Source organism: Podarcis raffonei, chromosome 2, assembly GCF_027172205.1.
Source record: "Podarcis raffonei isolate rPodRaf1 chromosome 2, rPodRaf1.pri, whole genome shotgun sequence".
Taxonomy (NCBI): domain Eukaryota; kingdom Metazoa; phylum Chordata; class Lepidosauria; order Squamata; family Lacertidae; genus Podarcis; species Podarcis raffonei.
The window spans coordinates 27,588,785-27,614,180 of NC_070603.1; the positions used below are offsets into that span (position 1 = coordinate 27,588,785).

The 25,396-nt window shown below is 44.0% G+C and overlaps 2 protein-coding genes across 4 annotated transcripts in view; one reads left to right on the forward strand and one right to left on the reverse strand.

Moving 5' to 3' along the window:
- Nucleotides 1–297: 297 nt before the first annotated feature.
- FAM104A (family with sequence similarity 104 member A) overlaps nucleotides 298–25,396 on the reverse strand; it is a 56,146-nt gene continuing 31,047 nt past the window's right edge. The window contains exons 1-3 of one of the 2 annotated variants that reach the window (XM_053375437.1): nucleotides 6,689–6,876; nucleotides 3,888–3,984; nucleotides 298–966 (exon numbers count right to left, since the gene is read on the reverse strand). In XM_053375437.1, coding sequence (XP_053231412.1) covers nucleotides 724–966; nucleotides 3,888–3,984; nucleotides 6,689–6,735 — 387 coding nt within the window. In that variant the 5' untranslated portion in view covers nucleotides 6,736–6,876 and the 3' untranslated portion in view covers nucleotides 298–723. Of the gene's footprint in view, nucleotides 967–3,887; nucleotides 3,985–6,688; nucleotides 6,877–25,396 lie in introns of those variants that run through there. The other variant, XM_053375438.1, reaches the window with a different exon arrangement.
- On the forward strand, nucleotides 8,626–17,824 carry C2H17orf80 (chromosome 2 C17orf80 homolog). Of its 2 annotated transcripts, XM_053375431.1 has the most exons (4): nucleotides 8,626–8,884; nucleotides 10,213–11,652; nucleotides 16,553–16,666; nucleotides 17,229–17,824. In XM_053375431.1, the coding sequence occupies exons 2-4, from the start codon at nucleotides 10,221–10,223 to the stop codon at nucleotides 17,240–17,242; spliced, it is 1,560 nt and encodes a 519-aa protein (XP_053231406.1). In that variant the 5' UTR covers nucleotides 8,626–8,884; nucleotides 10,213–10,220; the 3' UTR covers nucleotides 17,243–17,824. The 2 variants fall into 2 exon arrangements, with proteins under 2 accessions (XP_053231406.1, XP_053231405.1); XM_053375430.1 differs by lacking the exon at nucleotides 17,229–17,824 and having other exon boundaries at nucleotides 16,553–17,202.

Consider the following 25,396-nt stretch of genomic DNA (forward strand, 5'->3'; position numbering starts at 1 on the left):
CTTAAGGGAGTGGAATTTAAGTTTTGGTACTTGCTGCCAAAGAGACTGGACCCTTGCTTAGGTAACTTGAAGCTATTAACAGAAAACATCTATTTTATAGCTGTTAGGTATTAAGAAACATAAGCAATGAAATGGTTACTATTGGTTTTGAGTACAGTAAGAAAACAAAAGTTCACACTCCTGTTTGTACTTGAGTAAAGCCGTCTTCCACTTAGCACATTTACACTGAGAAACCTTACCAGCAGTATTTTCAAATAACCTTAATGCACATGAACATTCAACCTTAGGAAATATTAATTTACCATAAAAACATATTCACTATTTATTGAAATTAAAAAAAAGACTTATAAAACTGAACGCAAATGTTTGAAAGGATTTTACATAAAGCATCAGTTACTAATGAACAGATTAAGAAGTCAGACTGGACTTATTATGCACTCCTATTATACAGAAGTGGATTCTCAGACCCATCATAACATGTCAAAAGTTATCCACCCTCCATCCCTCCCCCAAAAGAATCCTATAAAAATTGCTCCAAAGCCCCTTTTGCATTGCAATAGTGCAGCAAACCACAAGTAAACAATTGCCTGTTAACCTGTTATTCCAAATACAGACTGAAAAGGCAACAGGCATTTTGTGCAATTTTAACAAACTTTTAAGTTGAAATATCCCCATCACACAGTGCCGTCCCCCTTCACAGAAGGCAGGGAACTGCTAGGCTCATCATGTGGGAGGACGGCCCCTGCTGTGTAAGCTATGGAAGTGCGCCTCCTTCAGGATCTGGTTGATGTGGAAGTAAGGACCTTGGCATAGTGCAGACTGCTCATGGAAAGACTGAGGAGGGGTCACAGGACTTGATCCTGGCATTATGTGGTGTAGGCTGCTTTCCGGCCCACTAGCTCTGTCAGGGCTGCTGATGCTGCTACTGCTGCAACTACTGGTGCTCCCGCTCTCGCTGCTGGAGGACTATGGAACAGAAGATTGACAAGAATGAAAGTCATCTTACTTTTAAGCCATTGTTATTTACACATCTCAAGTAGGTATTTTTTCTGGATATCGCTCCCTTCTGTTAGCTGAGTAACCTGATCATCCTGTTCTCAGTGAACTCCATAGCTGACAAATTGCATATTCAGCTGTGCTAATAGCCATAAACACATTTAAATAATCTAACATTCCTTTGCGAATTCCCCTATTCACTAAAAAGGGCACAAAAGGCTGCATCTTCACATACCCCAAATATTACCCTATTGCCTGTTCCAAAGATCATTTATAGGCATTTCAATTTTGCTCACTCTGAAATAACCATTGAATTTGTGCATTAACCCATTCTACAGGAAATGCAAAAAAACCCACAATGTAGCCTCAAGTCTCCCAAGTAGTGTTCAGATCTTTCCATCACTTTATGCACAAATCAATCTGCATTATGTTTCCTGTATAAACAAGGCTTGCTCTTGGAGGAAGGAAATGCCCATTTCACTGCAAGTTAGTCGTGCATCACATGGACAGACACTGAGTCCATACCAAGGTGAGAAATTGGATCTGGCCAACTAGCCAGATCATTTTCTTCCCCCTACCCCAGTAGAGCTACCCACCTGATGTCAGGTAACCTGTTCTTCCTGCTACACTGTCTGAAATCGGCCAATCAGTTGACCATGAGTGCTTGCAAAGCCCTGTGCACAGTGGTGCCCACAGAACTCCTTTTGGCTTAGCTGCATTTTTAGCTGCCCCCAACCTCATATACAGAGGCTTCATACACTAAATAAGGAAGCCTGGTAGATCAGAGCTTCCCCACTGCTGGTGTATACACACACCTATTATCTTTTCATGCACCTGGTTTAGCAAATTCTGGCCTACTGCAGATCCTCAATAATTCAATTGCCATATTTATTTCTGCAGTATCATATGCTTCCTACACTAGACAACTAATTGCCAATCTCAGTGTTTTTACAGTACCTTTGAAACAAGTACTGAACAGTTGAACCAAGTACTGAATGGTAAACCTGCAACTTACATGCATTTAAATTGTGCACATTCAGCTTTCACATGTGGCAAAAAAACAAATAAAAAATTAAAAAGTGGACAGAGTACTGGGAAAAATGACTTTGGCAATCCTACCTGCCATTGAACCCACTGGGTTTTGACTATACAGTGGTACCCCGCAAGACGAACGCCTCGGAAGACGAAAAACTCGCTAGACGAAGGAGTTTTTCGTTTTCTTAGCCGCTTCGCAAGACGCATTTCCCTATGGGCTTGCTTCGCAAAACGAAGCTTGCCCTGCAAGCTCCGGGGATAGCAGGGAAGCGCAGCGCGTCTTCCCCTCTCCCCCCGGACCTCTTTTGAAGCTAGGGGCGGCTGGTAGAAGATCGCTTCTCACCGTTGACAGCCCCGCAATCTCCGGGGACAGAGGGGATGTCCCCGGACCCCTTTTGAACCAAGGGGCGGCAACGGGGAGAAGCGATCTTCTCCCCGTTGCCGCCCCTTGCTTCAAAAGAGGGGACAGAGGGGAAGGCATGCGCACCTTCCCCTCTCCCCCCGGACCCCTTTTGAACCAAGATTGCGGGGCAGGCAACGGGGAGAAGCAATCTTCTCCCCGCTGCCCCTTGCTTTAAAGCAGGTCCGGGGACAGAGGGGAAGGCGCACGGCGCTTCCCCTCTGTCCCTGGACGGTCTCCATAGGAACGCATTGATTGATTTTCAATGCATTCCTATGGGAAACCGTGCTTCGCAAGACGAAAAACTCGCAAGAAGAAAAAACTTGCGGAAAGAATTAATTTCGTCTTGCGAGGCACCACTGTACACAATTTTGGCTTTAGGCGCAACTCCCAGAACATAACCCCCGCATAAGTTGCAGGCATACTGTACAGTAGAAAGGCAATTGCTAGGCAACTTGTAAGTTCATTTATAGCTGTATACAGTTCTGTATAATACAATGCAAATGATGTGCACGTGCACCTGTATCTAAAAGCAGACCAATGTTTCTACATCATATAGCTCCATGGCCAATTCTACCAAACAAGGCACACACATTTCAAGTGATTGAAGAATTACACACACCCAAACATAAATACACAAAACCTGCTTAATTTAGGCTCTACGGGCCTGGGATCAGAAGGTAAGTTCCAGCATATTAAACCCTGAGTCATTATGACCACTTGGTATAAGCTTGTCTCATAGTGTTATTTCTGAATAGAAGCCCTGAATACACCAACCACAAGATTTTTACATTGAATTCAGGAGCGTAGCTGAACACAGAAACTAGTGGTGCCGTACAAAAATGAGCAGCGTTTGGAAAATGATAACATTACCAGCTGCACAGCGAATTACAGATTTCTGAATTGTATTAATTATATTTAAAATATGAAGTACTAGTTCTGCAGATATGTAACTGCCAGCAAGGGGAACCCCTGGTTCCATCGTAAGTTGAGTGTTTAAGCTGCTCTACCCTCACTTCAGGATTATCTCATTGAGTTCTACTGCCTAGTAGGAAATAGCTAAAGGGTGAAACCAAAGAAGACCAAGGACAAAATCAGAAATGTTTGAACAATCTTGGCACTATATAGACATCATGTTATTTCTGTTCCTGATGCTACACTTGAATGTGATCACATTGTAAGAATCTTTTATAAGTCACTATGAGAGCTTCTTAGAGCTTGAAAGCAGGATGTAGGTATTCTAAATCAATTAATGAATATATAGCTCACATCTCTTATTTAAACACTCATGATTTCTGAACCAACTTCAAAGGCAGGATCAAGGTCTTCCTCACAGTAACCAAATTGGAACTCATCATCTGGACATATATCTATTGCTTAAACACTCCCCATCAGTTGATTAGACACAAATTCCCAAAGCAATACCAGCTCAGCAATGAAGCGGAGCACATCTTACCTCTGTATCCCAGGAGTCATGAAAAACAGCATTTTGGCTACTGCGTTTTGTTTGTGGGATGTGGATATCCTCCTCTATGCCATTTCGTCTCCTCTTCCTGAAACAAACAATGCAAGAACAGCAGAGATTAAGTTTCATTTCTTGTACCTAGCACACTTTAATAAAAAACAATGTTACAGCTCCTGCACTAATTACCAACAACAAGTTTAACTGCTTTGCAGTGTTTACATTTTTCTTCAGCTGCCCATTTTAGTAAGGAGTCAGACATTAAACCCAGAAGAGATCAGTATCAAAGGATGTAGTTCAACCTGAATTAATTGAAGAATGTTTTTTCACCACTCACCTTACTACTCTGTGAAACCTTGGAAGGAAATACCTTTAACAATTAATCACCTCTTGAAATTACCATCCTGGTCCTTCCCAGACTGAGGATCTCAGTACAGTGGATGCTCGGGTTGTGAACGTGATCCGTGCAGGAGGCACGTTCGGAACCCACAGTGTTCGCAACCTGTCTGCGTGCGCACGGGTCGAGATTCGGCGCTTCTGCGCATAGTACCCAAACCCGGAAGTAACTCGTTCCAGTACTTCCGGGGTCTGCGCAGTGTGCAACCTGAAAACACACAACCTGAAGCATCTGTAACCCGAGGTATGACTGTACAATATTCAAGATTTGTACAGATGACTGTACAATATTCAAGATTTCTCCATGCAACAGCCATTTCTAAAAATTAGCCATGGAGTATTCTGAATGACATCCAGCTATATTAAAGAACGGTTATGTTCTTCAAGTTTATGGCCTTCAACTAGACATCAGTATCTCTCTCTCTCTCTATATATATATACATATATATATGTCGGCAGTTAAAATCAAGTCAGGTTGTAGGAAACATTGTAATAAGACTAAAAGGAAGCATCTTCATTCATTCATCGGTATGTTCACTTTGCCTGAAGGGCTTGACTGAATCGTCAACAAAAGCCCTGTTTTGTCCATTTTGTGGAATCCAGAGTACAGTGACATTTTGGGCCAAAACTGTAGCTTTACGCTCTTTGACGAAATGTAAAGCAAATGGTTCAAAAGTCAATGTGGGTACCTTGATGGGTAAAAATGTCCAAGGATCATTAAACATACATTCCATCTGGCTAGCCATTCAGTTTTGGATATTATTTATCCATGCTCTTATGGCATTATCCCATGAGATTAGATTACAGCATTACATGGTACCAATTTGCTAAATAGAGGGAAAGCATATTAACAATTTACAAACCTTTACCTATTATTGACACTATCACAAAACTAATATATTGATTAGACTCAAGTCCTCATTCTTTTTATCCCACTGAATTTTCTAACCACACACCAGTGATGACACAAGACCTCAGGCAGCTGTTTTTCCTAACTGCTAATAGCATCTATGCAGGATGGCAAGGCACAAAAATACATGGCAGTTGGAAATAGACTTCTGCATTTTTTATGAGAAGCCTAACACTCTATATAACAGAACTGTGCTGACAACTGTGTACGGTGTACAGTTACAGAATTCTAACCCTGGAACATAAAGTTTGAGTAGCAAAGTGGCTAAACACAATCAGGATTGCATTGCACAAGTGTAAATCATGTGCCCTGTTTAAATCTCACCTCAGCCATGAACTTACTTAGGTGGCCTTTGGCTAACACTAGCCTTTTAATCTCAGCCCCTCATTTGCAGTACAGGGCTAATACAAAACCTGCTTTACATGGTCGAAAAAGCATACAACTAGTCTTAAGGAAATGCAGATTCAAAACCCCCCACTCAGCTCACTGGGCCACTTTGTGCCAGTTGTGTTTCTCTCAGCCTTAACCCACCTCGCAAGGTTGTTGCAAATATAAAAAGAGGGTTGGGGCAGGAAAACGACATATCCCATCCTAAGCAAGACTGAGGAACATAGCAGCCAATTCCTAGGGGCTGAGGTCCCTTTGACCCCCCCAAAAAAAATATTTGAGAGGGGACCAACCCCCCCAAGTTTATGGGTACAGTATTTCCATTTAAATAGTGTGCATATGCCACACCTTGTGATCAGTTATGTGGGGCGGGGCTTACCTCTCCTCCCCAATATTTTATCCACGTTTGGCACCCCTGCTGATGAAGGGTGGGCTATAAACGTAGGAGCCATTCTAACGCACGGAATCTATGCTGCGACCCTTCCAAAAAAGAATTCGGAAGCGACTAATACCCCCCTCCTCCCCACACTGACATATTTTTGAGTAAAGGTGATCAGGATTGCAGGGTCAGCAACCTAAATTTCGGCGGCGGGTGTACATGTAAGGGGAAATCGTGTATGCGTAGGGGTGGGGGTAGGATAAAGATGCCCATTTGTTTATTTTCTTTTGCCCTGTCAAAAAGCTTCGCTTAAAATGGCCACTGCCGGGCCTGGTTCGCGTCGAGACCGAAGGCGGCTCTCCTTCAAGTGACCCAGAACCCCCTTCCTTCGCAGAGGGGCGCTTTCGAGACCAGCCATTATCACAATTAACATTGCCAGGTGGTTTCTTGGGTCCTCCCATCCCCCCCCCGCCAAAGTCGCCCTTCCCATAGTCGCCGTCCATCAATTCCCCGACGGGAAGCCTCCCCCCGCCTCTGCGCCTCAGCCAACGGAGCCTCCCCTCCCTCAGCTGCAGACGCCGCCGCCCCTCCCCCCACCCTGCCGTTCGAAGTTTTCCCCCCTCCGGCCACCGTACGTTCTTGTTCCCCCCCCCCCCTTAAGCCGAGGGCCTCCCCCCACCCCACCGCCGCCCATTTCTTTCTCTCTCCCGCGGCCTCCCTCACCTCTGCCGAGCTCCCCGCTCGCTTGGCAGCGCCCCCCGGCAGCTCATGGCCGGGCCGAGCCGCTTCTCGCAGAGCCGAAAGCCGAAAAGGCCAGCAGGCCCCGCTGTGACGCTCCCAAACAATCTCTCCTCAGCAGCTCCCTCCCTCGGCTCTCCGCCCTCCGCCTCCTTCTTCTTCTTCTTCTCCTCCTCCACCACAAGCCGCCGCTTCCGGTGTGCACGCCTCCCGCGCAAGCGCACTGGCAGCACAGGGAGAGCGCTCCCTTACCCCCACCCTCCCCAGCCTCCGAGACTCCTCAGCCCCGTAACCGGATTGGCTGGCGACGCCGAGGCCGTCCCCGCATGCGCCTAGTGTGATTGCACAGTATGCGGCGGGCGCATGCGCTTTCACAAAACTCTTTTCTTTCCCCCGCCCTCTCGTCCTGCGCATGTGCGGAGGTCAAGCGTTTCAGTTCCGTCAGAGGGATACGTCGCAGTAATAAATAGCCTTCCTCATAATTATAGAGCTCAGCGTTGTACTTGCCTGCTCAGGTGTAAATGCCCCTGAGCTCAGTGGATCCTGCTTCTAAGGGGAAATGGCGTAGGATTTGACCGCGGGGCTTCGATCCAGTGCCCTCTTACCTGGGAGTAAGGACCCACTAAGCAAAATGGGATTTACCTCTGAGTAGACATGTATGGGATTCCACTGCAGATGCGTTTTCATGTGGAATAAGACCGAGGAGGCAGGAAACACGGGATCGAGCCACGGCAGTGTTTTAAAGCCACAAAATATAATTCAGCAACATTTCCTATACACACACACACATATATATATACATACATACGCACATATACACCTTTTTTACTTGGGCCAACATATCTGCTTTTTATGGAGCTTTGGGCTAGGAAACAATTTGACTTCCCCTCACTCCCGTGGTATTTCTGTGCCGATTCTCATTTTGCTGTAGTTTCAGCTACACCCATTCACAGGTTCTGTTAACGAACGAAGTCCGTTTGAAATACGGTACATGTCACAGACTGGTCAGTGCTTCCCAAACTTGGGGGGTCTCCAGCCGTTTTTGGACTACAATTCCTATCGCCCCCCCCCATCGTTCATCCTATTAGCTAGGGATGATGGGAGTTGTAGTCCAAAAAAACCCCAAACAGCTGGAGAGCCTTCGTTCCTGAAATTTGGATAGTGGCTGTGGCAGGTTTGCCGCGGAGATTTTCGACGTCGTGTTTTGCTAATAAAGACTTGAGTAGGTGACACTTAATTAGAGTTGGTGTATGTCACTCTCAGCCTGAACCTCCATTTGAAACGTGATCGAGCGGAGATGGTTATAAACTCCACTAAAGGCTGCAAGGTGGAGATGTTAACAACAGGCTACATTACATCCTAGGGTCTTACAAATGCACTCTACCCCGCTGCAATGTGGGGCAATAATAATAATAATAATAATAATAATAATAATAAAATTTATTATTTATACCCCGTCCATCTGGCTGGGCTTCCCCAGCCACTCTGGGCGGCTTCCAAAAAAAAAATATTCCGCCAGACTACATTGCATTGCTGTCATGAACCACAGTCAGTGTGTAGCTTTATAACGCCGTATTTACTTTAAAATACACACTTTCTGGGAATGTGCCAATCATGAGATTGTGCGATCATATACATCACAAACAGCGCCCCCATGCAGAAACAAAAGCAAATCCCCATTAAGTATGAGTTTATTTGGCAACTTTCATGATTACTTGCTATGTTTGGTACAAATATGCACCTATGGAATATTTTTTACGTCACTCATTCTATTCCAAGCTTATTATCATTTTATTATTTCGTGGTTTTATTCTTTTAGCTTGAATTTTGGTTTGGCTGGAAATAGAAAAATACACATTTATAGTCTGCTGCAAAATAAAGCTCCTGATATCAAACTAAGGTAAAGAAAATCCGGTTTTGCATAAGCATTTCCCTTGCCATTTTAAGAAGCACTTTGCTGCCTTGCGATCTCTTATCATGGCATGATGCGACTCATGTGACTAATGGCCAGGCCAATGCGCAGCTGTTTCAACAAGAGCAGCTTTATTTAACCCCACTTTCAGTTTCAATGGCTTCTACGGAAAGTCTGCTAGCAGCATCTGGGAAGAGCGATGCCGAGAACATTTGACACAGCTCATCACCGGTTTGTGGAGCTGCAGGATTAGACCTTCATTGATCGAGGTACGGGGGGGGGTGGAGTTTATACAAGCCCTGATGTAGTGAGATCTGATTTAAACAGATTTAAACTAAGCAGTTCTGTCTCTGATCTCGGCTATAAGGCAACCTGGGAATTAAGAAGCTAAACTTGCTTTCCTTTTCGCCACTGGCAAATGAATGAAAGCGTCGCAAACTTTCGTTTCGTGATTCCGGGGCGTGGGGTGTTTTGTTTCCGCTTTGCAAGTTGAAAGAACTGCTCCTTTTTGCTAGAAGCTTAAAATTCCCATCATTTAAGTCTAGGAATAATACTACTTTTATATGAAAGGAGACAATGACGGTATTGAACAAAGGAAGCTTCCCTTCCACTACATCTCCCTACCAGGAAAAGCTGGATTTTTCTATGTTTTACAGTTAGATAATCAACTCACTCCAATCCATTAATTTAAATGGAAGTACAACTCTCTGTTCATGAAAACAACACCCCTGTTTCAGCCCTATTGTACCGATTGATTAAACCCTGGCTTTGTTCACTGGTGGAGGAAGAGGTGTGTGGGAGGAGCGCATCGCCCCTGGCAGCGCAATCCTGGCGGGGTGCCATCGGGGTGTTTCGCTGCCCGTACTGGGCGCCGCGCCCCCAGGACTCGCCCCACGCCCCCAGGAGACTGGCTTTGCTAAACTGTAGTGGAGTGCACATGCCTTTTCACTAGTACTGTAGAACCTCAGCTTATGTTACCCTCGGGTAACATAAACTTCGGGTTGCAAAAGCGGCAAACCCATAAGTGTTTCTTCGCATGCGCAGAAGCGCTCTACCATGCCACGCGCATGCGCAGAAGCGGTCCCTCCGGTTGCGAAAACCTCGGGATCCGACTGGAGCTCCAGAATGGATCCCATCCGCAACCACTGTACCACTGTAATAGGAAGAATTGTGTTCCTTGTAGTATTTTTTTATGGAAGAAATGTATCTTAAAACTATAAATATGACTTTAAGAAATCACAACTAATAAGTCAAAACTAATTTTATTTCCATGTAAAATGGAAATAATAATAATAATAATAATTACAACTCTCAATTTTCCCAGATCAGGACTCACGGTGACTTACAGATAAAATAGAAAAACCAAAAACATAGTCATTAAAAAGTAATTAAACCCTAATTGAATTAAAACAATATAAGAAGATCTATTAAAAATACAGAAATGAAACTGGTAGCAGATGGGACACACAAAATACAGGCATCACTTTACTATGCACCTGGTATAAGTTCCATTAGAATTGTTCCTATACTCACTCCTTTCCTCATGAAGGGATGTAGGAAAGTTTACCAATCCATGCTGTCTTATTTTCCTCTGCAGGCAGAAAAATGGCAGGTATCACTTCAGGAGTAGAAACTTGCCCCTTCTGCAAAAAGCCATTTAAACGGCTCAAGTCTCACCTGCCTCACTGTAAGATGGCGGGAGATACAGACTCAAGGAATGTTTTGCCTCCCAGCAAGAAAGCTGGGAAAAAGAAAGAGCAGATCAAAAGCACAGAAACTACCTCCAAAAAAGAAAATAAGAAAAACAAAGCAAAAGCAACAACACATTCCTTGCAACCACAGGAAATACCTGGATCAGCAAGATGCAGCCATCATCATTCAGTTGAGGATGCACAAAAGCAAATCAAGTGTGCTACTGAAAAAGCACACAAAACTGAAGGCACTAATCAAGGAGCCTCAGAAGATGTCCAAACACAATCAGCTGAAAAGGTGTTTTCAGCAACGAAGCTTGCAAAAAAGTCACCCACAGAACAGAAAAACAGAAGTAAACCTACCCCTAATGAGGAGGAATCTGCATCCAGTCTCACTTTAAAGCCACTGAATCAGAATGGAAAATCAACTTCAGAATCTCCTAGTGGAGCTAGCCAGACAACTAATCCTTCTACGAAACAAAGGCAAAGGAAAGAAGCATCTGCAAAGCCAGATTCTTTCACTGATAATTTACAACCTATTCCTCAGAGATTTATTGATACTGTAGAACTAGTGATAGAAAACCATCGTGTGAGGATACTGAGGAACAAGTGTGAATCATCTGTTGAGAATATCCCTTTAAATAAAGCTGTTGTGGGCAACCAGAAGGCAGGATGCTGGCCTGCGAAACCACCATCTGGAGATGCAGAGATTGCCTTGGCTGATGGGCAGCAAATTATGACAGAACCTGAGGGTGGAAAGAGCGCTTCAGGTCTTGAACTTTCAGGGAATATTGGGAGTGGAGAGACAAAAAAGAATGTGGCTACAATTAAAGCACACACTTCCGATGGCCGTTTTATGGACAACTGCAGACAAGTCGCCAATACTCCTGTTCAGCTGGCTGCAGGAATAAAAAGCACGATTGAAGAAAATCCTGTATGTTTCAACGGGGAGGGCTATTGGAAAGAATCTCCAGTTTACATCAGTTTCAAATCAGAGATCTACCCCTCATTTACAGAAGCCCTCAGAGAAAGACATAATGAAACCTCTAACTACTACTTAACTAGTCTGGGAAAAGAGATTGCTTTGCGTTCTGTTGTGACTATAGGAGATAAAGGCACAGGGATATATGTCAATCAATCATCACTCCAAACGTTAGAAATGCCTACTGCCTATTGGCCCACACCCCCTGATAGAAGCATACGCCCAAGTCCTTTGGGACTGGAGTGGTTTCCAGAACTGTATCCTAATTATCGTGGGCTAGGTTTATTTTCAAAGAGGCCATCTCAGTGGGCTACAGTCATCCCGGAAGCTAAAGTACTCAGTCTCCCTTGGGAAGGCCAGCAAGGTAAAAAGGGAAGTTTTTCACTATTGATTTCTAAGAGAGAACAGTTCACACTGCTACCCCAGTGGGCTGGTTTGTTGAAGTGGTGATTGAGTCACTGTCTGCAGGCTACTCTCAGGCTGTATACACTACAGTGGTACCTCGGGTTACAGATGCTTCAGGTTACAGACGCTTCAGGTTACAGACTCCGCTAACCCAGAAATAGTACCTCGGGTTAAGAACTTTGTTGTTTTTTTAAAATGATATTTTATTAAAGTTTCAAAAGAAGTTACAAAGATGATAAGAAAGTAGAAAAAAAACCAAAAAATACAAAATACAGAATAGGAAAAAAGAAAGAAAGAAACAATTAAAAATAAATCAATCTTTCAATGTCTTGCCTTTCATTTACTTGTTCCCCTGACCTCCTCACACCTCCCTTTTTTGTATTCCATTTTGAATGGTTAATTCAGCAAATCCTTTCCCTCTTTGTTTTTATCTTAATTCTTTATCTTAACATATTATAACTTTATATTTTCATCTATTAACAATCCTTTTTTTACATATTCCTTTTTAACATTGTTGCTAAAACCGCTTCATTTCATTCCGACATCATTTTAACATTCATTAATTTTACAATGTTTCTGTAGATAGTCTTTAAATTTCTTCCAGTCTTCTTCCACCGACTCTTCTCCCTGGTCTCGGATTCTGCCAGTCATTTCTGCCAATTCCATATAGTCAATCACTTTCATCTGCCATTCTTCCAGAGTGGGTAGATCTTGTGTCTTCCAGTACTTTGCAATGAGTATTCTTGCTGCTGTTGTAGCATACATAAAGAAAGTTCTATCCTTCTTTAACACCAATTGGCTGACCATGCCCAAGAGAAAGGCCTCTGGTTTCTTCAAGAATGTATATTTAAATACCTTTTTCATTTCATTATAGATCATCTCCCAGAAAGCCTTAATCCTTGGGCAGGTCCACCAAAGGTGAAAGAATGTACCTTCACTATCTTTACATTTCCAACATTTATTATCGGGCAAATAGATTTTTGCAAGCTTGACTGGTGTCATGTACCACCTGTATATCATTTTCATAATATTCTCTCTTAAGGCATTACATGCCGTGAATTTCATACCTGTGGTCCATAACTGTTCCCAGTCAGCAAACATAATGTTATGTCCAACATCTTGTGCCCATTTAATCATAGCAGATTTAACCGTTTCATCCTGAGAGTTCCATTTCAACAGCAAGTTATACATTCTTGATAGTATCCTAGTTTTGGGGTCTAATAGTTCTGTTTCCAATTTTGATTTTTCCACCTGGAAGCCAATTTTTTTGTCCAAATTGTAAGCCTCCCTTATTTGATAATAATGAAGCCAGTCTCGCACTTTATCTTTTAGTTTCTCAAAACTCTGCAATTTCAATTTATCTCCTTCTTGTTCCAGAATTTCCCAATATTTCGGCCATTTGGCCTCCATATTGAACTTTTTCTGGGCCTTCGCTTCCATCGGTGACAACCACCTTGGGGTTTTATTTTCAAGTAGGTCCTTATATCTTATCCAGACATTAAACAAAGCTTTCCTGACAATATGGTTTTTAAATGCTTTGTGTGCTTTAACATTGTCATACCACAAATATGCATGCCACCCAAAAACATTATTACAGCCTTCTAAATCCAAAATGTCTGTGTTCTCAAGAAGCAGCCATTCTTTCAGCCAGCAAAATGCTGCTGATTCATAATAGAGTTTAAGGTCTGGCAGGGCAAATCCACCTCTTTCCTTTACATCGGTTAGTATTTTAAATTTTATTCTGGGCTTCTTGCCCTGCCAGACAAATCTAGAAATGTCTCTCTGCCACTTCTTAAAACAGTCCATTTTGTCCAAAATTTGCAATGATTGAAACAAAAATAACATTCTTGGCAATACATTCATCTTTATAACAGCAATTCGACCTAGCAAGGAAAGCTTCAGATTTGACCATATTTCTAGATCCTTTTTCACTTCTGACCAACATTTCTCATAATTATCTTTAAATAAATTTAAGTTCTTAGCGGTCATATTAACCCCCAGGTATTTTACTTTCTTAACCAATGTTAAACCTGTCTCCTTCTGAAACCTCTCTTTCTCAATCGGTGTTAAGTTTTTCTCAAGGACCTTAGTTTTTAACTTGTTCAACTTAAATCCTGCCACATGACCAAATTCTTGAATCAGTTCTAATACTCTGGCTCCTGTAATGTCAGTACTAAGTCATCTGCAAAAGTTTTCAATTTGTACTGTTTGGCTCCGACCTGTATACCTTTAATCAAACGGTCCCTTCTGATCATATTTAGCAAAACCTCCAGGACCGAAATAAAGAGCAATGGGGAAATTGGGCAGCCTTGTCGTGTCCCTTTCTCTATCTTAAATTCCTCTGTCACCACATTGTTAACAATTAGTTTGGCCTTTTGTTCTGAGTAAATTGCACCTATACCGTTTTCAAAACCTTGACCAACCCCCATCCCCTGAAGATTTTTCTTCATGAAACTCCAAGAGATATTGTCGAAAGCTTTCTCCGCATCTACAAATATTAAGACTGCTTTAGTATTAATATTCACTTGCAGTTTTTCCAAAATATTAATTATATTTCTCGTGTTGTCAGACAAGTTTCTGCCCGGGAGAAAGCCAGCTTGGTCTTTATGTAAGAACTTTGCTTCAGAATGAGAACAGAAATTGCACAGCAGCAGTGTGGTGGCAGCGGGAAGCCCCATTAGCTAAAGTGGTGCTTCAGGTTAAGAACAGTTTCAGGTTAAGAACGGACCTCCAGAACAAATTAAGTTCTTAACCCGAGGTATCACTGTACAGAAGTACCCTATATCAGTTTCATACAGGTTTAACAGTTACACCTTCCCCGAAGAATACCTGGGAGCTGTGGTTTCCTGAGGGTTCTTCTGAGAATGTTAGATGTTCCTACACCCTTTCAGAGAGCTATGGCTTCTGGGACCCCCTGCAGAAAGGAAATGGCTATTAAGCCAATTTTTATATAATGTAGAAGGTTGTGTCTTGCAAGCTGTAGTTTTGCCCTCACACATGTCCTCCAGTTAATTTATAGCAGGATGAATGAGGGTGCTAGCATATTCTCAGGTTGCTTTGGGTATGTGGTCATGCTGACTTTTTTTTATTCCAAAGGTTCTAAAAATCATTTCAGATGTTTAGAAAAGGTGGTGGTAGTTTGGGATGGGCTGCGGGGAGCTGTGTGAACAACGTGACCTTAGTATTGAGAATGTATCTTGGTTCCCCGGTGCAAGAAACCTGCAACGAAGAGCTAAAAATTTATTCCAGGGAATCAACTTCTTCTGTCTGTTTATTATTTCAATGGGTGTTTTTTTGTTTCGGTTTCAGAAGTGTATATAATAGGGAAGTAATTCCTCAAGTAATCTATAAGTAGGGTAACAATATAGACTAACATGGCTACACTTCTAGATATTGTTACCAGTGTTATTTTCTAGAAAAAGAGGTACCGGAACTCACCACGAACTCCTCCCTTGTCCTCTTATAATGGCAATGGCGCCCATGTGAGAAGTTCCAGCTGAAAATAAGCCCTGAATGTTACTATAGATTGAGTACACATTCAAGTTCAGGCTCTATAGGCTAAGCTGGGAACCAGAACACCTTAGATTTTACCATGAAGCTGGTTTGCATAAATCCATCCTTCTCCAGGGAACACGGATGCGGGTGGCGCTGTGGGTTAAACCACAGAGCCTAGGACTTGCCGATCAGAAGGTCGGCGGTTCGAATCCCTGCGATGGGGTGAGCAGTTCGAAAGCACGTCAAAGTGCAAGTAGATAAATAGGTACCACTCCGGTGGGAAGGTAAACGGTGTTTCCGTGCACTGCTCTGGTTCGCCAGAAGCGGCTTAGTCATGATGGCCACATGACCCGGAAGCTGTACGCCGGCTCCCTTGGCCAGTAAAATGAGATGAGCGCCGCAACCCCAGAGTCGGCCACGACTGGACCTAATGGTCAGGGGTCCCCTTTACCCTTTACCAGGGAACAAGAGAGAAGCCATTCTTTTCCCTGCTCAGAATGTTTTGTTATGTTGTTTGCCCTGCAGCAGTAAAACTCATCATGATAAGCACTCTGCCTGCTGTATCATTTGGCAGGCAGGGTACTTCATTGTGAAAAGATCACTTACTGGACAAGCCATACCCTTTCACTAGAAATGAAGCCTTTCCCAGCAATCGGATTGGCTCAGTTTCCATAGGCATCCTGGAGCCCTTTCTACTGCCAGTAGCTCTACTTGTGAAGAAGCACCCATGCTTGCAGCTTGCTTGTGAGTCAGCCAATTGATTTACTGTGGTACAAAAGGGCAAGTAGAGGTTTCAGCCTGCTGTTTTGGAACTAGAGCTCTTTCCAGATTCCACGTCTAACATGTCTCACAATGTCTTGGGCCATCATGCAGAACATCACAGGGAAGCAAAGTTACTCTGAATACACTGACCTACAAACCTCACTGGTCAGTGATTCAACCAGTATGAGCTTTACTGGCTAGTCTAAATACTTAATCCAGGGTGTGCGGGGATGGGACTCTGGTGGAAACTTGGAAAGAGAGGAGTTTATTATTGCCGTGGAGGCGGGAGAAAGGATCTAGCTGTTTTCTTTCCTAGTTCCACTGGCAGAAAGGCGACTGATGGATGTAAAATTCCAAGATTTGCCTGCTTGGCTAGCCACCCGTGACTTGTCTCTGCAGGGGATGCTTGGAGCAACGCAGAGGTGCGAGAGCAAATCATGCACTGTGTCTTTCTCTGCTGCTTTGGAATAGTCAGTTGGCAGGGGAGTTGAGGATGGCTGCACAGCCCTTGTTATTATGCATGAAAAAGGAAAGGCTTGATCTGTACCCTTAAAACTACTGACAAGAACAATCAAACTGCTCCTGTCTTTCTTCCTAAACAGCCTGGAATGGATACTACAACAGATACATCAACATGAAAAAGAACGGAGTGGCTGGTATCTCCATCCTGCTTCTGGGCTGTGTCCTTAGCTATGCTTGGAGCTATCCACACATTAGTAAGGCCTTTTATCTGTATTTATCATAGACAAGGTCACTGTTGCTTGAGTTCTTGATCTTTGGTATGTGGGGTTCCTGCTGTTCAAGAAAGCAACCATGCAAACTCATGTACAATGCCTTTGGATTAAATACTTGATAACTTTTTTTCCACTATGCTTAAGTGACTGAAGGTTCAAAAACTGTTCCAAGAATGCCCTTTAATCAGAAAGTAGCTATACCCCTAATCAGTAACTATTTGTACAAGAAGACTACTTTGAGGAGTGGATGGAGGGTGGTAGACCAGGGGTGCTTTCCATCCCTGAGTTGGCAACTGATGTTTAGTCTCTGCTCTTTGCACCCAATAGAAGGGGAAAGTTCTTACAAGACGTCTGTGGAGCATAGCTGAGAAATATATTGCTGCTCTTTTACAAGAGGCTCTCTCACTGCACAATCGTATGGAAGCTTATTTGAAAATAAGTCCCGTTGCTTTCAATTATACATATTGATGAAATGGCAGCAGAAGTATAAACCTCCACATTTTTATAGCTTTAATTTTGGGGTTTTGTTCTCTCCCAATGATAGAACACAGTCGCTGACAGAAATACTGCTGGCAAGAGAATGCAAGAGAATGTGGCGGAAGGAGTTGGCATTCAAGCAGATTTGGACCTTGTTCCACAGGTTTGTTCTGGGAGGAAAAAGACAAGCTGAAAATTTTTGCAGAAGACGCTAGAAGTACTTTTGTTCTTGTTACTTAGGAGCAACATCTACATAAGGACTTCCATCTGGAGGCCCTTGAGAGATAGTCATCAGTCTTGGCCTAGAACAGCCTTCCTCAGTGTGGTGTCCTCCAGAAGTTAAATAGCTCCTGTCAGACATGAAGGAAGCTGTGATCCAAAAACATCTGGGGAGCTGCAGATTCCCCATCCCTGTTCTAGACAGACTAGCAACAGCTGCAATCTCTTGTGATTGTTGACAAGAGCCAACAGCAGTATGAACTCACAGTTGTTGACTACTATTAAACAAGCAAATCTTCTACTTTTCTGAATATATGAAGTCTGCTCAGGTTGCATAAAAGAAGATGGTATTAGTCTCATGTTGGAATCTGAGTGGAATTAAAATGCAGCTGTTTTTCTTTAGGGGTGATCGGACCTTTCATACCCCATTTTTTGAGAAGAACTGTGGATCTGGTCTAGCCAAGCCCAGTTTTAATATGCTTTTATCCTAGGTATTAAAATGTATTTTGCATACACACAGCCTTTGGTACTGTGGCAGGTGAATGCATTCTTTATTTTAGGTTGTTATTAGACACAGACTCATGACATTGCTAATGATGAAACGTATTTCCTGTGCCTGCACACTTGAGCTGTCTTCACGGGAGTTAAAAAAAATATATTTAGTTTAGTCAAGGGCAAAAACTTCCCCACTTTATAACACTCATGTAAACCTTTGAAAAGAACAACAGTGCAAGGCTGCTTCTTCATAACAATAGCCTGTCTTACATTGTTGTTGTTTAGTCACTTAGTTGTGTCCGACCCTTCGTGACCCCATGGACCAGAGCACACCAGGCACTCCTGTCTTCCACTGCCTCCCGCAGTTTGGTCAAACTCATGCTGGTAGCCTCAAGAACACTATCCAACCATCTTGTCCTCTGTTGTCCCCTTCTCCTTGTGCCCTCCATCTTTCCCAACATCATGGTCTTTTCCAGGGAGTCTTCTCTTCTCATGAGGTGGCCAAAGTATTGGAGCCTCAGCTTCAGGATCTGTCCTTCCAGTGAGCACTCAGGGCTAGTACCATCCTAGATTGTGGGTGGGTTTCACCTAACAAGCCTCATCCCTTTCCACTTGTGCAACAGCTTTCCATTGACATACTTGGATCTACTTCCAGCCTGCTATGCCATTTGTGTCTCTGGGTGACTGTTCAAATGGAAGAACATAAGAAGAGCACTGCTGGAGCACCCTGTTCTCACGATGGTCAACCAGATGGCCATGGGAAGCTCACAAGCAGAACCTGAGGACAGGATTATTTGTGTAGGAGAAAGTGCTTTCAGTGAATAATGTGTACACAGTCTCGGGCTTAAGAGCATTCTAGCACCAGTGAAGATGGAATGGTTTCAACTACTCCACGTTGACAAAGTGTCCCAAAGCAGCCAATAGTGCTACAGTAATAATGGATTTTAGAGCGTACTAAAGCTGAGCAGGAGTAACATCAATAATGTACTGTTCCATTTCTGGAGGAAGAAATCCATACCAATAACTAGCTAAGATGCCCTTTTGAGTAGAAGCTTGCCAGACAAAAGTGAGACGCCGATTTAAATCAGGGCTGACTCTTTTGTACTCAAGTCACAATGGATTTATAATTCTGTAGTTGTGGAAACCCCACACCTGCAATTAATTGCTGGGTCTTTATTGCAAACATTTCACTTCCAGCACTTGATGAACAGCAGGAAGTATATTATTGCCACATTTTACACGTTCCTGTGAAACTTAATTTGACTGCTTGCAATATAAATCCTGAAGATTTTCCTAGCTTTTTGGCTTGGGGCTGCATTTCTTTTATAAGAACACAACTGGTCGTCCTTTTTTTTTGCTGCTAGATGTGCAGTACACCTTTGCCAACTGTTGCTTTTAAATGATTTGTAGCTCTCTCGGCTGGAAAAGGGAAGGGAACAGGTGCTTGGTAAATCCTAACTGCCATTGTCGAGGTGCCATCTTAATCTTTGAAATAGTTTCTGTACCATGTGGGGATATAACACAAGCCAGGGGAAAGATTCCAGTTCAGAACCTGAATGTTTTGTGGGAATGAACATGCCTCTTGCAGTAAGTTACAATAGCCTGCAGATGGTGATCGAGGGCCAGGATAGAAGACAAGTGTGTGCATGGTGATGACATGTAAGTGTTGATGAGATGCTTCGCTTGACAGGTATGTGCCACCTGGACTTGTCTATCACGGCAAGAAGGGAATTTATGGGGAGAACATCCTAGCTGCTAGGAAGGTTTCTCCACCTTTCCCAATAACATGCTCGTGTGGCTGCTTGCTGTTGATTTACTGTGCCTGAGGTTCCCAAATGTTTTTGCAAAGCTTGTCTTTCAGAAACTGGGGCCCAGATAAACCCCACAATCTCATCATGTTAGGAGACCCCCTCACAGAGTGACAATCCCCAGCATCCTTAACAAACTGCAGTCCCCAAGGTTTTGGTGCGGTTGTGTACTCTGTTCATGCAATCAAAACCTATTCAGAGGTCTACGCCTTCCACCATCCTGAGCTACAGGGTTGCTGCTGCTCTCAGTGTGCATCCTGCAAATGTTCTTGGACCCTCCCAAGTCCTGCATGCACACCCCTCTATCCTGTCTGTTGGGCTCCCAGTACAGTGATTCCACCCATCTTTTAGGGGCCGCAGAGGATGAGGGAAGTGGGTTTGGGACTTCTGTGGCATGCCGGGTTGCTCTACTGCAAGCATGCCGAGAAGGGCTGACTGCTTTTATGTTCTTATTCCTGTGCAGCTTGCTCAAGCTTTCTAGATACACACACAGTCACAGGTTGCTGCTGGGGACGTGCAAATGGGCGACTGAACATGGTTCTTACATCATGGAAACCAGGCCTGGTGTGTTTCATTTCCTTCAGTCCACAGTGGAGCTCTAGAAGGCATGCACATTGTCTCTCATCTGCTATTCTCACTGTTGCCTAGTCACCACAAACTTGAAGACAAGACCCTTTGTGGGAACTTGCATGGTTTGGTGGGAAATTCCCATTATCCATATGATGATGTCTGCATCTTGACCAGGGGTCAGCAAACTTTTTCAGCAGGGGGCCAGTCCAATGCCCCTCAGACCTTATGGGGGGCTGGACTATATTTTTTGGGGGAAATATGAACGAATTCCTATGCCCCACAAATAACTCAGAGATGCATTTTAAATAAAAGCACACATTCTACTCATGTAGAAACATGATTTAGAAGGCGATTGGGCTGGATCCGGCCCCCGGGCCTTAGTTTGCCTACCCATGATCTTGACTTCTCCATTAAGTGGTACTCTCTGGACTCCAGCTCCTTTTATGAAATAAGTAAAGTATCACTGTTCCAGGTGTAAATTCTTGGATCACAACCGCTGCACTGTGACAAACAGCTGAGGAGGTTTTAATTTGATTTTTAAAATGGATATCTGAGAGTATATATTGCTGATACTGAAGATTTTTTAAAAAACCAAGCGGCCTCCATATGTACTTTAAAAATATATAATGAAAACGGCGTTATTACAGTTCCCCGCCTGAGGATTTATGAGGGCTGTAGCTGCAAGCAACTCTTGGCTACTACGCCTGGGATATTTTAGTTTAACTGACAATGTATCCCTGTACATGTTTACTTGGAAGTCCCACTGTAAGTGGAAATTGCATCCCTAAATCACCTTACAACATTTTTCATACTGCAGGAAAAGCTCAGTGATGCTCAAATGCAAACCAATTCTCCAGCAAAAACCAACTTTGATTAAAGGTAGCGTCTTCTGTGTCTGCCCCAAAACAAGTTATACAAAGTAAATTAAATTCCCAGTTGGATTTCCATCTGCCGCCTCCGGGACGCACACTGTGTAATAGATCATTCATAACTAGTCCAGAATTTGATAAGAGGCAAATGGCGGCCTATTAAAACTGATCCTTTTTTTTTTTAAAAAAAGCAGCTTCCAGATAAGTGACCAGTTTTGCTGCTTTGCATAGTATTTAGTTCTCCATCACAGGATGCAGAAAGGAAAGAACTGATTTGGCAGAGAGATTTTATAACCCTGCAGAATGAGGTCATTTTCTTTGACAGAATTGGCTTCTCTGAAACCATCAAGCCAGGGAATGGTCTCTGCAGCTCATGACATAGACAACAAATGACATGGCTTTTGCATTTTCGCCTGGACTCAATAGGCATCTGAAAATATAGGTCACTGGCTAATTGGGTGCTAAAAAGGTAGAGGCTATGTCAGGAACACAAGATCAAACGTTATTGATGAGCTGTTTTCAGGGCAATTCTCTGTCATGGAAGTAACAGCTCGAGAGTCAACCTTCCGACTACAACCTGTTCCCTTGAAAAGTGTAGATCTATCTCTTGTGTCGAAAGGGGAGCTTGGCTAGAGCTTCAGGCAGTAAGCTCACATCTGCTTCCAGCTCTGGAAGTTCCAATCCTTGCAAAAGACATCAGGGACATGAGCATTGCTGGATTCAACATTGTTACAGTAGGGCTGAGAACAAAAAGAGAAAAGCTATTCAATTGTGTCCGCTGTCTATATTTATTGGCAGCCAAGTGCAACTGATCTCAATGGGATAGATATTAAGATGGGCCAAAATCTCCTTTTGAAACCAGTGCGACTTAGCAATGCTTAACTTTGGCAGGACTGAGACTGTAACAGTTAGGGGGCTTAAGACAAGAAATGTGTTGCAGTTGTGGGGGTTGTGCAAAAGGCAACAAGGGTTCCCAAGAGGAAAGTGTTACTGTAAAGTTGATGTGGCATTCCTAGTTTTCCAAAAAGGATGTCACTTAATTACCAAGCATTCAGCGCTGGTGGTTGCCTGTAGCCTTTTTGGGTATAGCTGTCACCCCCTCCCTTCCTATTTAGATGAGAGCACAGCAGTGCTCTCGTATACTGCCTGCTCAGCAACCCATGGCAAGCTTTCTGCTCTGTCAGCCTGCAGCAAGTTCGTGCTGCCAAATGAGAGTCTTAAAGACGACAGGTGTCTCAGAAGATAGTGTTTTCAATGATGATGGCGGTGATTCCCTTCTCTGACAATCCGCTCTCGCTACTATTGCCCATGCTCCACCTTTCCAGGTATGTCTATGTGATCGCTCAAAGAAAACATGGCTACTTCGGGGAGTTCTGAGCCCAGAGTCCCAAGTTTCTTATTCAGTGATGCTGCTGTCGCAAGAACCTAAGAGCGAACTTGTGGGATCAGGCTAGTCCAGCATTGTTTTCACAGGTGCCTATGGGAAACTCGTAAGCAGGATGCAAGCATTCCAACCCCCCGCAGCTGGTATTCAATGGCATTCTGCCTCTGGTGCTGGAGAATACATGGGGCATTGCTCGTCTTATTCATTGACGCTTCTGCTGCAAAGCAAATGCTGAAGACAATGGATGATGTTTGTACTCCCCCTCCCCCCTGCTCCCATTTCTTTGTAGGGCTCTCCAGTCCACCCTCCCTGGAAAGGCCAAAACACTGTGGATGCAGCAGAGAACAGAGAAGTGGGGGAGCTGGGAGCTGGGAGTCCTGAGCTCTACTTTTCATCTACAGTGGTACCTCGGGTTATGGATGCTTCAGGTTACAGACTCCGCTAACCCAGAAATAGTACCTCGGGTTAAGAACTTTGCTTCAAGATAAGAACAGAAATCGCACAGCTGTAGCGCGGCAGCAGTGGGAGGCCCCATTAGCTAAAGTGGTGCTTCAGGTTAAGAACAGTTTCGGGTTAAGAATGGACTTCCAGAATGAATTAAGTTCTTAACCTAAGGTACCACTGTATTAGGGACGCGGGTGGCGCTGTGCGTTAAACCACAGAGCCTAGGACTTGCTGATCAGAAGGTCCGTGGTTCGAATCCCCGCGACGGGGTGAGCTCCCGTTGTTTGGTCCCTGCTCCTGCCAACCTAGTAGTTCGAAAGCACATCAAAGTGCAAGTAGATAAATAGGTACCACTCCGGCGGGAAGGTAAATGGCATTTCCATGCGCTGCTCTGGTTCACCAGAAGCGGCTTAGTCATGCTGGCCACATGACCCGGAAGCTGTACGCTGGCTCCCTCGGCCAATAAAGCGAGATGAGTGCCGCAACCCCAGAGTCAGCCACGACTGGTCCTAATGGTCAGGGGTCCCTTTACCTTTACCACTGTATCGCAAACCATGGCTCATTGAAGGCCTAGCCTCACGCCTCTTAAAGGTAGGTAGCTAGATGCTCACATGTGGTCAAGAGGCTCCACTTCCAAGTGAACTCTCAGTCCCCAAAGTAGGCCATTAGTTGTACATGCTCCACCCAGCACAGCACCCAAGGGATTATGGGCATAGCCTTCTGACTTGAAGATGCCTCTAAGGTATCAATTGAGCCTCTGGGAGAAAGTGGCATGGTCAAAATTTCAAGTCTTGCAGCCTCAGTCTCTGCATTTGTAAAAATATTTTAACCCAAACACACAGCTGAGCAAGAAAAAACAAACCACTTTGAACTATGACACTACTTTGCTCCTAAAGCCAACCCCCCTACCCAAAACAACCAAGGTTTCAACTTCAGCATCTCCTTTGGTTATTTTGGCTCTGAAAAAAACAACAACCTAGTTTCCACAGCTGTCTGGCTGGGAGACAAAAAATGGGAAAGGGCTCATCTTCCAAACTAAGAGAAAAAATTGCAGTAGTGGAAAGAGGTTTAATTTAGGTCCTCGGCAAAGTTTTCAAGTACCTTCATTGCAGGAACGTTTTTTTTTGGGGGGGGGATATAATTTGGCAACTCACAGAGCTTGCATTTTTGAAGGACTCTGTGCTGTCTTCGTATGCACAGGTATACTTCGCCACTACCCTGGGTGACAGCTCCATAATCAAGGACCGGATCACTAGGTCAATGGAAGACGATGATTTGTTTTCCTTCACTCTGCAATTGTATTCCCAAGTTGGCAACAGATGAACGTGGGTGGGTATGCAGAGAGCCTTTTCCACAGTGTTTTCCACCTGTAACCTTTGTGCCAACCTTTAAAATAATTTGCATGAAGAAGATGGAAGGATCTTGCTCCTCCATTATTTGAAAGAACGTATGAAAACATCTGCTGGCAAGCGCTCTTCAGACGGATGGATGCCTGCTCACATCCCTCGTAACTTGGAAATAAGCTTGACTTCTCTCCTAACCACAAAATTAATGCTGTTGAGGGAGTATACCGACTTCCTGCAAACTGGCTGTACAGAGTCAAAGCTGAACAGAGCACAATCTGCATTAATTTATCCTAAACGGGGGGCACAATCTGTTGTCCCCTGGAGTTAAAGGGGCCTGCGGCATGGCATCAAATCTAAAACTTCTAGTGCACGTGTTTGTTTCACATCTCCAAACCGTACTTCCAACCCTGCATTGCCTCTTCTCTGGAAAGCCTGTCACATAGACCAGAGGACTTTCCCCTTTATCTGACCATGCTCCCCCAAACCACTGCATTGGCTGTTTAGTAAACAGAAGGCTGAACCTGCCCCAATTCAGCTGAGCACAAGGGCCTCCCCCAACCAGCTGCCGCTGTTGTTGTTTCTTTCACAGAACAATGGATCAGTGTCCCAGGCTAGCATTTCCATTGTATTGAGTGCTGGGTTTCAGATAGATCCTGCATTGTCTGCTCTTCCATTTGCTGCAAAACAGGGACTTGACTCTCGTAACATGCTGGAAAAGTGGATGTAGGGCACCGATATCCTTTGCCATTGCTCTGTGCTAATCGTTCCACGCCGCCCCACTTTCCTCTTACAGTAACGCTATGGCTGCTAGCTGCTTGCATTCGAAATATCCCCTTGCTTGGGTATTCTCCAGAGCCTGTTCTTACAAACGCTTGAGGCTGCAGTGAGCTGAGGAAGCTAGACCTGTAAGCAGGCTGCCACAGCACAAGGGGAACCTGAGGCAAGCCAACTCCCTGCGAGACCCATCTGCTGAAAACAAACTTGCACTATTGTTGGTTTGACAGTAGGCCGTTAAGTGCTGAGAGGGGGACACAAAGATCCGATAAATATTCCCAGGGCGACAGAAAGTTATGAAACCAGCAATACGTAGGTTCCGCACA